The sequence below is a fragment of the Amblyomma americanum genome, chromosome 6 (genome assembly GCF_052857255.1).
Source record: "Amblyomma americanum isolate KBUSLIRL-KWMA chromosome 6, ASM5285725v1, whole genome shotgun sequence".
Taxonomy (NCBI): Eukaryota; Metazoa; Arthropoda; class Arachnida; order Ixodida; family Ixodidae; genus Amblyomma; species Amblyomma americanum.
In genome coordinates, this window is record NC_135502.1 from 99,527,414 (window position 1) to 99,540,267 (window position 12,854).

Sequence of the window (12,854 nt, forward strand, 5' to 3'; positions counted from 1 at the left end):
TATTCACGGAAAAAACTGATGTACGTTGTCGCGGCTCTATAATAGGGAGCGGAAGCTATTGCAGGAAAGTGTCACTCTTCGCGATCGTTCGACGCATGACACTACTTTTAATTGTAGGCACAGCTCACACAATTAAACACACCTTTTCACGTCAGCCTACGTTTTCATCCTTTGCATTGTCCTCAAATGATCATTACAATCGCGAAAATAAAAAGTGCTTTTGTTTTTAAAACGCCTCTGCGGCCGGACACAGGAGCATATTTTTTTGTTTTGTATATTATGCATTGTCAATAACCGAGATTTTTTGTATGAGTTTTTTGGTAAGAAAATAAATGTACGTTACCAATCAAGTCCTAGGACCCGGAGTCCTGTGTGCACTCGTATTTTTATTTAGATATTGCAGTGGAGGAAACATTTAACCCATCGGCTTTAATAAAGCAGAAAAATTACTAAGGCATTGTTTGCGCGCAGGCTCTCTTTCTTTTTATTTTTTTTATCGAGTCCGTATAACACCCCCGGAAGAAAATTTCTGGCTACGCCACTGCTACAGATAGTACGGCGCCTTTTCTTTAATGTATCTCATGTTTATACCCACTCTCGAGAACATGGTAGGCTGCACTTCTTGTATTTCCCGCGTTGAGCCGTTTAACTCAAAAGCCGCCGAGCGGCGCCTCGAGCGTGCCAACCGCCGCGCCAACAAGTGGTGGCAGTGTGCACTCAAAGCAACCAAAACAAAGAAACAAAGAAAAAACAAACCGAAACACGCTGGAGGAGGGGAAAAGCTTGTCAGCTTCCCGTCTCGGTTCGCCTTTGTGCCGATCGCTCCGGACATGTGACACGAGGAGCATCGATATGCTTTGACATTGTGAGTTCTGTCGAACCGTTTAATTCGATGCAACTTCCGAGTTCTTATACATTCTAAGTGCGCGAAATTCCCCATGAAACCAGTGTGCTGCTGCGATCTGTCAGTGGCCGCTATGTGATGCATGCGCCGCACGGAGGAAGGCGTCTTCCCTGCGCGAGCGTTAGTAAGGAGTCTGATAAACTAGGCTTTACCCGATGGACATGCATAGATTCGGACCAGGCATGTGCAATGAGCGGTGCACCTAGGTATTTCTTGTCATGGTCCAGGTTACGAGCGGCGGTGCACAAATTCGATCACAGTGATGTGATTGCTTTGAACAACGTGGTTGACGATGGGGTAGCTGTGGTAATCGTGATGCTGCCGTTTTGAGCGCTCATCTGAAGGCGGTGAAATTGTTAGTAGCGCTATACATAGATTAATCTACTTGGTAAATCACAAGCACAGTTCCTCTTTTTTGTGCACTCGAGGTGCTCCTGTGTGCTGGGAAGATATGAATTGTACTCACAAAAATGTCTTGTGCTCGTCTTTCAGCCGCAGAATGGCCTGATCGCGCAGATTGATCTCGGAAGAAGCGCAACCGTGGCGGCATTGGTGCACCTGACAAAAGTGATGCCAACCAAGGTGCGAAAGGTGCATTTGGGTGTTTTGAAGGAATGTGGCTGCTTTGGTGACGAATGCGCAAATACTGCAAATGAGTTTTATTCTTGCACAAACTTTCGCCTGTGACCACATTTTAGCATACAGTAGTGGGTAGTGAGTTACAGAACAGGGACCACATGAGTCTCCTGCCTCAAGACCTTCAAAAACCTGTCTTCATTGTAATTTACTTTGCTAACGGACATCACTGTAAGGAGGATTACTAGTTTGGTTTTTATGGTCACTTGGTTGCCTTGTTACCATATTTCATCTCATCAACCAGCAAATGCAATATAGCTCCCTGCCTGGGAAGTATATGTTCGTAAAGTAAAATAAGTGTGGTGTTTGTTACAAGGAAAAGTTTATTTGCTTAAAAAAAGCTGTTCGGCTTGTGCTTCTGAAGGATAAAATTTTGAGCTAAGGCAGGGTGAGGAATTTTGAAGCCTTTTAGTGCACTGCTTTAATGTGCACTGTCCATGGTGTTAGTAGGAGATGCAAACTGGCTGTCATTCTTACCCAAATAGAACTGAATAATATTTATAATTCAGGCTTGGTCTTGTGGAGTCTCGTAATTGTCAATATATTGCGAACGTGTATATAGAGATTACAATGCAAATTGTCATTTTCCCCATTCCTTGGACAACTGCTGTTGTACTGCAATCATCATGTATTCCAGTCTAAAGACTGCTCGACCTACCTTTCAGTGTAAATGATACAAAATTGCTTTGATATATTTAATGGGGCAGTTCACAGCTGTTACTTTGTTAAACTGTGGAATATTTAGAAGCTTCAGTAGTACTTTAGTGCAACCACTACTTATGCCATCCCTGAAGATGTAGACCTGTGTAAGGTAACGAGAATGTTTGTCCTCAGCTTTCAAGATCTTTTCATCTTTAGGGAAACCGTAAGGGAACCGGTATACAAGTGAGGGGCAAATCATGCAGCCTGATTATTTCTTGCTAAGATTTTACATATAATATTTGTATTTTGTGTAGAGCTTGATCAATATTTCAGCATTTAAATTTCTCGTCTGTGCAGGGTGCTCATCTGTGGGATGCAAAGGAAGAAAAACATGAATGTGATGATGTGAAGTGTGAGCAGGGTCTCATTTCTAGAAGCCCTGGAAACTGCAGCGGTGCTTCACAGCAGCTCTTGTGCTCCATCTGCAAAAAGACCTTTAGTCGAAAATATCACTTGGCAAGGCACCTGCAAAATGCTGTGTGTTCAGGGGAACAAAGACTTTCTTTACCATGCTCTACATGCGGTAAAGTTTTTTCTTCGAAGGTAAGTGCACATTTAGTGCTGTTGACCAAAACACCTTACATTGTTGACTATCAACCAACTATCTGCTAAATGCAACTGTCTTGATGCTGTTGTTATGAAGTTCAAGGCACCACATGGTGTTTGAGCACTTTTTGTAGCATGTTGCTACAGCACTACAAGGAATCATTAAACCTGTAGATAACTGATGTTTCACTACACTGTCAGCAGTAGAGATCCATCACTCCCTCTGAGCATTTTTTAATCAATTTACGTAATAATTTTTTTTACCTGGTATGCTCAGCTGTGCTTTTTATTCTGGCAATAAATAGTTCTTGTATGTTGCTGGAATTTCAGACAAAACTGGACCACCACATCAAAACGCACAGCGTAGCATCTGATAGTAATCAGAAGTCTTCACTAAAGCGCTTCGAGTGCAACCATTGTGGCCGACTCTTCTGGTCGCTATCCCAATTGGAGATCCACAAGCGAATGCACACGGGTGAGCGTCCTTTCAAGTGCGCTGAATGTTCCAAGGCCTTCGTCTCCTTAGGTGCCCTGAACAAGCACAAGCTCTGCCACTCAGAAGAGAAGCCTTTCACCTGCCCGCATTGCCCTGCCAGGTTTTCCCTGAAAGGCACGCTCAATAGGCACATTCCCACCCATACTGGAGTTCGCACTCACAAGTGCCCTCACTGCTCCAAGGACTTCATCCAGGCAGTGGCACTCCGGGCACACCTTGTTACTCATACGGGTGTCGATGGCTTTCCTTGCCACATATGTGGTCATGTTTTCTCACGCAAAGCTCGCATGAAGGAACATGTGCGCTGCGTTCATGAGGGCCAGCGGCATTTTGAGTGCGCCACATGTGGCAAGAAGTTCTCTCGTAAAGACGATCTCCTCACACATCAAGAGCTGCGACATGGCTTAGTCAGGAAGCTCCTGGGTGGTCTTAACCCGGCATGGAGCAGCTTGGCACTCATAACGGCAGGTTCAGACAATTCATGTTCTCCTAGGGCTTTTGCTCAAGATGTATGCTTAGAAGGCTCTGTGATATCTCATTGTCCCGCATCAGAAATGTCACCTGGCCGAGATGATGCACCAGCCGACATGAGCATTGAGGAGCGAGAATGCAAAATTATCACCGATGGAAAGCATGTCAGGAGTAATACATTCCACCAAACTCAAAACACTGAGAGTCACCCAGTTGTGAAGGAGTCATGCGTCATGCCATCAAGTAAGAAAAAGCTGTGCACTGAAAATTCATGTGCAGATGTGCACACTGCAGAGAACCATACCTTCAAAAAGAAACAGTCACTTGGCTCTGATGTGTCCTGTCACTCACTGCATGGTGGCAGCATTTGTCTTAAAACTGAAGAGCTGCAAGTTGAGCCAGAGGAGGATTGTGATGATCTCAAAAGTCGCGTGCAGGAGTTCCTCTGCTTTCTCATTGAAAAACCGATACTCAAGCAGTTGGGTTGGCCCAATGCAGATCTTTGTGACCTCCTGGAGGCCGTTATTCGCCATTGTGGCTGTAGTCCATCACAGTCTCATTGTGATTCACTTGCAGACAGGCTGAGAGAAAACTGCAAGGTACTCTTTACACAGGTCCTTGAGGATGATGTTGCTGGGAAACTCCTTGATAGTGATGAGACTGTCGATGCAGTACTGGAAAAAGTTCTTCAGTTGGCAAGGTTGGGCTAACCTTCATTTCTTAGTCAGAGTCAAAGTACGTAATGCTGTGTAAGAAATGTGGCAGCGATTTGTAATATGGAAAGCCGTATCAGTTACAACTTGTGGTATTATTGCCTGTGCTGGAATGTACAGAAACCTTGATGAATACGAAGATTATTCCACTCTAATTGAGCTTAATTAATATATCCTGTGATTGTTTATGTTTTCTGTGTTTTTGTCCTATCTGACAATAATTTTGAGAAGCAGTGAAAGGTTTTCTATCACAGGAACCTGGGGAAATGTTCTTTATAAATGATATTCTGTACATTAACGTTCATGGAACACGTTACAATGATGACTTTTTCTTCAGGCAGATGTAAAACAGAGGCTCTGCTTTACCTGTGTTGGCAGTTTGAATGTTTATTCAGGTTACATTGTAGCTCAGCGATCTGTTTGCTGCAGTACTGGTGAGCGCTTCAGTTCTTTGCGGATTGATGTCATGTGTGTAACAGTCCCAATGTAAAGTCAGTGTTAATAGCATTCCTTCTACATTCCTTTTGTGCTGGTAGTCCATGAAAGCAGATAAGCTTTGGAGTCCTGTCTCCCATGTCAGCAAGGCATAGGTATTTTGTTTACATCTTATGTTGAAGGTGCAAAACGCATTTCATTTTTACAGCACAAGCAACGTACTTATTTTAGTGCTGAAACTTCCGATACGGGCATTGCTTACTTATTTCAATACTTGAATTGAGCACAACACCATTTCAAAGCTCTAGCTGGATCTCTTAATTCATACTTTGCTCACACGAAGTAGTGTGTTATACCATACCCATTCCAAGTGTATCGCAAACATTTTACTCGATCGTGTGTGCACATCAATAATTGCTGCTGACACAGGCTATTTACAAGACTGTGTTGTGCTCATTCCCTATTATTCTCTTCTTGTTTTGCAGCCTGTATCCCCAGTGCCATATCAGGAATAGCTAGGCCATAACCTTATTATAAAGTTACTTTCCAAGATGTCAGTCTGCAGTGCACCATGCAGATAGCTATCTTAAACTGAGGACTTTCAGGAAGACGTGAATGCAACAAGCATTTCATACTTAGCATGTTTTGTTTGTGTGTTTGTTTGTATTTGAAGTGAACAGTCAGTACTGGAATAGTCTCAGCAGACACAGCCTCTAAAATTGTTTTGAGGTGTAACTTTTCTGCCAGAGCTTGTTTTCTTATTGGCTTATTCAACTTAGAAACTTGTTGATGTCACTGTGTTAATGATGGCACATCGGCAAGTAGAGTGGTTTATTGCTTGGTAAGTTTTTGGTGAGCACAAAAGCACACTTGTGGGAAATAACCTGGTCCACTCTTGGTCCAGCTGCTTGTTGTGGTGCTAGTGGTCATCGCCTCATATCAGCTTTGTCTGGCATGGAAATGATGGGATGCAAAAAGCTGATCTCTGCTGGCTTAAATCCTTTCCACTCGTTATAATTTTAACTTGTGCCAATGTTTTTTCTTATGAATGGTAAAAGCCTTTGTGCCACAACTTCAGACTTATTGTGAATCATCCTGTCAGTGCCATTTATGTTGCAGTGGATAAAATTGTGCATTGTTCATTTAAACATTGAACTTGGGTGAGATGTGCTCTACGATATGGGCAGTGGTTAACACTTTTGTTTTCCCAGGTACATTGCTCACATTTAACTCAGAGTGGAAACCATTATGTTAGATGAAAATTCATGATAGTCATTGTAGAATCGAAACTGCGGGAAAAGTTGTTTAATCTTTCCTGTCATTCCTACCAGTTTGTGGAAATAATGTGGTCCTGCTGTGAAACTGGGTGTGTTTGCGTGGCTGTTTAAAAGCCGATATCCCTTATTGGGGTTTTTATTTGCATTTATGTAACCACATTTTCAGGAGAACAGTGCTAGTGCTTGTGCACACAAGGTCAAAACCCTTTAGTCAATCTTGATGAAAATAGCATAAATAATAATGCATATCACTGAATGTTTTAGCCAACACATTTTCATCGTCCAGACGATGCATGCATGCCTGCAGGTAGATAATGGGAGACTGTTGGGGCGGTGAGGTTCATCCTGGTGACAGATTGAAAAGCTGCCTGCCCTTGAAATGGATGCGGTGGGAGGAGTGGAAGGACAAGCTTTTAGTAGTAAGTGGCTGTGCGAATAAAGAAGGTGTGCTGGCCTGTTGAGGGCACCAAATGGGCCACTGTCACTGTCCTCTTCAAGATAGATGAGGGAGAGTAGACCGAAGTTAAATAAGTGGAAAGAATGAACCAGGGTGCCATCAGCTCAGGTGCCACCCCCCACCTTACCCCTGTGGGCCCTTGGACAGTACCATACCATGAGGCACTAGGGCACCACTTGCTCTCTTATTTCACTCCCACCTTCCTCCCTTCCCTCACGGTGCGGTTCGGGTGTCCACCGAGATTGGAGACCATTACTACGGCAGTTCCTTTTCTCAAAAACCAATTTTTTTTCATACCGTGACAAAGGGATTAGGAAAATGGACACACTTCCCTTTTTGTTTCCCTCCACCCTTGCACGTCAGTGCGTATAGTTCTGGTGTCCCGCTGAGAATCGCAGCGCCTTTCTATAATTTTAACATACTCCCCTCCCGGGATGTGCGATGGTCGAAGGAAGTTGATTCCGGTCGTACGCTGCGCGGTATCCTTGAAACGCCTGTGCGGCCGCGCTTTCAGTGTATCCAGGACCAATTAGAGATTTAGCATACCGGAGACATATACCGGTTTTACGTACGAGAGCTGCGCAGCACGCGGCAAGCGCATGGACGGGTAGAACCATTGCGCGTACGTAACATGGGCAACGTCTCCGGTATGCGAAATTTCTCGTAATAGACTTTCAGCTTAGCGCAGATCGCCGCCAGGTGCCGGCGAGCTGCGCACGCCTGCATGCCGCGCCAGGACCAGTCAGCGGGTGCCCTCCGGCGGCACGCGCTATGCTAAAACATTTGAAAAGATACAGGGCGTATAACTCGAACCGACATAAGCGGCATCAGTCCCTAGATAAATGTTCTCGCATTTGCACCCGGTAAGATGGAGTTGGGAAGGCAGTGTAATCGTGTCGAGCGTTGAGTGCCATCTTTTCTGTCCATTTATTATCTTGACGCATGCGCCTGTCGAGTGATGCTGTGTACGTGACGATATATATATATATATATATATATATATATATATATATATATATATATATATATATATATATATATATATATGTATGTATGTATGTATGTATGTATGTGCAATTTGTTTTGTCCCGGTAACGTTGAGTGTATGCGTAAGTACTGTGACGCCACTCCATCAATGATGTAAGCGCGCTGAGAATCGAGCAGGTATTCTGTGATATTGATGATCAAATTGTACTTCTTGAAATAAACCATTTTTTGCCCAGCATTGCGGATATTTTTCTCGTTTGTAACAGTTGTTATCGCTGCATGTAATTACGACCGCGCTGCAGACAACAAAAGGGCTTCGCTAATTTCTTTGATATTAAAGGACGCGCCAGTTAGCTATACCATTAAAAGCATCCAGTTTTCAAGGAGAATCCCACGAGAATAAAAATCTGCACAGCGTTATAACACCGCGCCTTGCACACGCTGCGCTGTTTACCCGCAAGGCTCCTCCTGTTACGTTAACGTCGTGAGCTAACGCGTACTTGTCTATTCGCCTGCGACCGCTAAATGATTTATAATGGAACTTTTCTGTCATGCTGTTCCGGTTTCAACAGTCGAAAGATGACTGTGACGTCTAAGTGTGTTAATAGGTCACGTGAGGCACAAAAAAAAAAGCTGCACTTTAATCGGTGCTTCTACATTCGTTGCCTTTCCGGCTCTTGAGGCAGGCTGGCTTTAGCACTGAAGTTAATAAAAACGACGAAGCTGCGACTAGATCCCAGTTTTCATGTGTCACGTGACGGATAAGTAATTGGCCCAGCATTGGAACTGTATTGGCAAAGCTGGCCCTACAAAGGACAAGGATGGGACCATCCTGTTGCAATATTGGGCCGATGACCTGTGCTGCTTGGGTATATATATATATATATATATATATATATATATATATATATATATATATATATATATATATATATATATATATATATATATATATATATAAAGCACGCTTTGGCGTCACAGCCATCGTTCGACTGTTAGAGCCGAAACAGCATGACAATAAAAATTCGGTACTCGCCGCGGTGGCTCAGTGGTTAGGGCGCTCGGCTACTGATCCGGAGTTGTCAGGTTCGAACCCGCGGCGGCTGCGTTTTTATGGAGGCAAAACGCTAAAGCGCCCGTTTGCTGTGCGATGTCAGTGCACGTTAAAGATCCCCAGGTGGTCGAAATTATTCCGGAGCCCTCCACTACGGCACCTTTCTTCCTTTCTTTCACTCCCCCTTTTATCCCTTCCCTTACGGCGCGGTTCAGGTGTCCAACGATATATGAGACACTGCACCATTTCCTTTCCCCAAAAACCAATTATTATTATTATTAAATATTCGGTTATAAATTATTTAGCGGCCGTAAGAGAATACCACGTTGTAATACAAGTATAATGATGCTTTATGGACCAATACAAAGGCGAAAACACGCACCCAAAGGTTAGGTGCCTATACTCCTTTAAACTGTTTAGCAGGATTCCGACTCTTGTCCAACAATTTCTCGAGGGTGCTTCGCCTGCGGTTGTCGAGCATCCTATCTGCCGAAAGGAATCTCCACTAAGACAACGTTACGCGGAAGTCCTCGCCACAAATTCCACCGTCGCGGCGCCGCCACCATGACAGAAGTCCCGCCCCACCTTCCTTATTACCGGGACATGGTACATTGGATTTTTTGGTTTAGGCTCCTAATGCACTGCACTACCGAGGTTGATGGTGTACAGCCAGCCGAAGGGCGACCTTTCCTACCTTTTTAACGCGACAGCGCTAGGCCTCCCGTTCTGCAGAAAATCTGGCTTCGTCGTCGTTTTGTGAGCGAAACCCCGGAGAAGCAGCCTATAGGTGGGCCACTTAGGTCACGACCTTGTGGCTTCATCACAACTTGCTCACTGGATTGTGAGCAAGCTGACCACACCAACAGGTGGCAGTTCAATTAATAGACGAAGCTGGACAGCCATACGACAGATATGGCTACGCGTTACCGCTGCTACCGTTGCCATGCTTGCCTAGCCGTATTAGTTACCGCACGGCGGTGCTAGAACTCGCTGATGATGGTCACGAGAGATTGCTCGGGAAAGCTGAGCCGGGAAAGACGAGTGTGGTGTAATTGCCTGACTTGGTGTGTGCGAGTAGTTTAAAAACTCGGTGGTCTGCCGCCAGCAAAAAAAAAAAAAAATAAATAAATTGGAGGACGCTTAAGCTTCGCCTTTAAGAGTGAAACGCGACAGCGTGCTGCAGCACTGCCAGGGAGTCCACGGAACGCCATCGCCCGTTCGGCGCGACGTCTTTCCCGTTAGACAAATCGCTCTGCTACGTACGGTGAAACGGACGCGCGGAGCGGAAAACCACGTCGAAGCGCTGTCGGGCGCCTTGCCGAAACGTGCGGGACTCAAGTTGCAGTCGTAGTTCGTCGGCACATCGTTCTCGGCAAACCCGATGCCACGAACGCCAGCACAGCTTCCGCGTCGAACGAACGGGCAGCAAGCCGTGTTGCAAAAGGGTTGCAAGCCCCAAGGGTAGCGTTGGCCTGGCGGCCTGGGGCAAAGCAGGAAACATCCGAAGGTCCCGGCAAAGGATGAGTCGACTGGCAACAGAACAACTTGTTTATTCTGGCATCGCAAAAGAGCAGCCGGTCAGGGCGACCACGTTACTCGCAGGAAGAAATCGAAGTCTCCCGTTGGCGTCCGGGGCAGCCCCCTTTATACCCACGGAGTCGAGGGCAAGAAGGAACGGCTTGGGAAGAGGCGTCCGATACGGCGACGCTTGAACATGTCCAGACGTGACGGGCGCGTCCGCCAGGCCGGCGCCGGTCAGACCTCCTCGCCTCCCAGTTGGGGAGCTCCTCTCCCCGGCTGCCGCGCTTTGACAAGCGTGGGCACCAACATGCACACACACACACCCGCACGCACGACGACACGTGGCACTGAAACCTGCCTGGACGCGCTTGGCGGGAGGCGTTGCGGCCGCGATGAACGAAGCCGCGGCGTCCGTTGCATCCGCGCCGGCTATACCGCGCGTCGTAGGCGAGACGTAACAGCCGCAAGCTTCGTGGTGAACGCGCTTTGGATGTGCGCTGCGTTGTTCGCCGCTCACCGCGTGATTCCTGCATGCCCGCACGGCCCCACTGCGCCCGAACGAAATGAGCGGGAGGAGCTGCCGTCGCGCACTATCTGTTGGGGCAGTGGAGTAGATTGCGAGGAGGAGGAGGAGAAGGGATTTTTTCTCACGGCCAACGCCGCCGACGACACCGGCTTTTCTGCGACACGGGGCCCTTAACGCTGTCGCGTTAAAATAGTGGATACGGTGCTCCGACCGCCGCGCGGCCGCCTTCGATGAAGGTGAAATGGAAGAGGCGCAGGTGCATGCGATGTGAGGGCACGTAAACAACCCAGAGTGGTCGAAATTACCCTGAGCCGTTCACTACAGCGCTGCTCATAACCTGAGTCGCTCCGCGATGTTAAACAGCATAAACTATGAACTATAAACCTGAAGTGATGGAGCGCCATCTGACGAACATCGGGAAAGTCACGCGGAAAGGCGGAAAATTGAACCAGCGCTACAAGATATTAAGAAGCCTAAATTGTTATTGGTGTGATCAGCTGAGTTCATCAACAAAAAACACACACGAAATCGAATTGCACATGCTAACGCATTCCCCTCCGCAGAAATCACATTGATGCCTGTTAATTTTATTTTTGTTAAAGTTGCCGCGTTCTGCGGACGGACGGACAGACGGACGGAGAAAATTTTGCGAAGGAAGAGAGAGGAAAAATGATGCTTGATTTTCATAGTGTAAATGTAATTAAACTTTCTTGCGTCTTGCACTCGTCATTAATTTGAACCCAAGAAGTGAGACTTTTGGGCAGAAGAGCTCTGTATAAAAATTTAACGAATAATTTTGTATATTGCCTTTTAATCCAATTGTTCTCGTTGTACCAGGTCTTGCGCGAAAATCTTACGCCATTTTCGTCCTCCGCGAGGGGCTTTGGCATTCGGTTGCTGATCCAAAGGTAGCGAGAAGAAATCCCAGCCGTCGCGGTCACATTTTAGTGTAGGCGAAATACAGAAACGCCCTTGTAAGCGAATGTTAATGAATAACAGGTGTTCTAAATCGATCCGGAGCCCTCCACTACGGCGTCCATGATAATTCGTGTGTCGCTTCGGGACGCTAAAGTCTGCAGTTAAAAAATACACTGGAAATTGTTGCACTATTTGCAGACTACGCAGCCGTACACTATTATCGTAAAAGAAGAACAGGTTGTGTTTTTGGGGCGGGATACAGCCGTGGGCTCCAAACGATCTTTCTTGTTTGACCTCTTCCCAATCGAGCCACTTCATCTCGTCACTAACAAAATATGCAGACCAGTCTCAAGTTGCAGGCCGCATTACGCTTATAACATCGGTGGGCGATCATGTTAGGTCTGTTTACGTGCACAAATGCGAAAGCACGAGATCACTTCATTTATAGGGGTTTAACGTCCCAAAGCGACTCAGGCATAGAGAAACATACTTCACAGCATGTTCATAGTATATATTATATAGCACGTTTCTCTATGACTCAGGTTCAAATCAAATGAAATCGAAAGTGTGTTCTGAGGAAAGGAGATCTTACATCAACCCCTGTCGCAAGCTAGCCTCCATTGTTATCGTAAATCAGAGAAATGTTGTATATCACGTGTCAAGGTCTGCTTTCTTCAACAACCTGCGTTCAAAAACCAAGCCATTAACGAGAAAATTTGTTCTTGAGGAAAGGAAATGGCGCGGTATCAGTCCCAAATCTCGGTGGACACCTGAACCGCGCCGTAAGGGAAGGAATAAAGGACGGACTGAAAGAGGAAAGGAAGAGGTGCCGTAGTGGAGGGCTCCGGAATAATTCCGACATGGGGATCTTTAATGCTACAAAAAAATGAAATAGGACAGTCGCCGAACACGTTCGGGTCGCACACACAACGAGATCGCTACACGCGGTGAATTAGTGGGATATAGCTTTAATATTTACAATGTATTAAATGCAAGACCAGAGACTACTGTTATTGAAAACCTCCTGCCTGCGTGCCAATTACGTCCGCAGACTATACAACAGCGCTGCCCAGCGCGTTCAGACATCGCACTGCTTTTCAGGATTCATGGCACTGCCTAATGGACAGCGGAATTCCTGGGGAAATTCGCGTTGGTTGCGGAGCGCCGCGTTCCAAGCAACACCGGACTCTGTAGACGCTTCGTCCTTTGAG

General features: G+C 46.1%; 1 protein-coding gene across 2 annotated transcripts; it reads left to right on the forward strand.

Moving 5' to 3' along the window:
- Positions 1–770: 770 nt before the first annotated feature.
- Positions 771–7,649, forward strand: LOC144093928 (uncharacterized). Of its 2 annotated transcripts, none has more exons than XM_077627688.1 (4): positions 771–865; positions 1,397–1,495; positions 2,540–2,785; positions 3,119–7,649. In XM_077627688.1, exons 2-4 carry the CDS (start codon positions 1,475–1,477, stop codon positions 4,463–4,465), a joined length of 1,614 nt encoding a protein of 537 aa, XP_077483814.1. In that variant the 5' UTR covers positions 771–865; positions 1,397–1,474; the 3' UTR covers positions 4,466–7,649. The 2 variants fall into 2 exon arrangements, with proteins under 2 accessions (XP_077483814.1, XP_077483815.1); XM_077627689.1 differs by having other exon boundaries at positions 1,397–1,486.
- The last annotated feature ends 5,205 nt before the right edge of the window (positions 7,650–12,854 follow it).

Bases quoted from the DNA above. Each gene is read 5' to 3' on its own strand.
- LOC144093928 (XM_077627688.1), top strand. From the start codon at position 1,475: ATGCCAACCAAGGTGCGAAAG. The intron at 1,496-2,539 runs GTGCATTTGGGT...TCGTCTGTGCAG, and splicing joins TGCCAACCAAGGTGCGAAAG to GGTGCTCATCTGTGGGATGC. The intron at 2,786-3,118 runs GTAAGTGCACAT...CTGGAATTTCAG, and splicing joins GTAAAGTTTTTTCTTCGAAG to ACAAAACTGGACCACCACAT.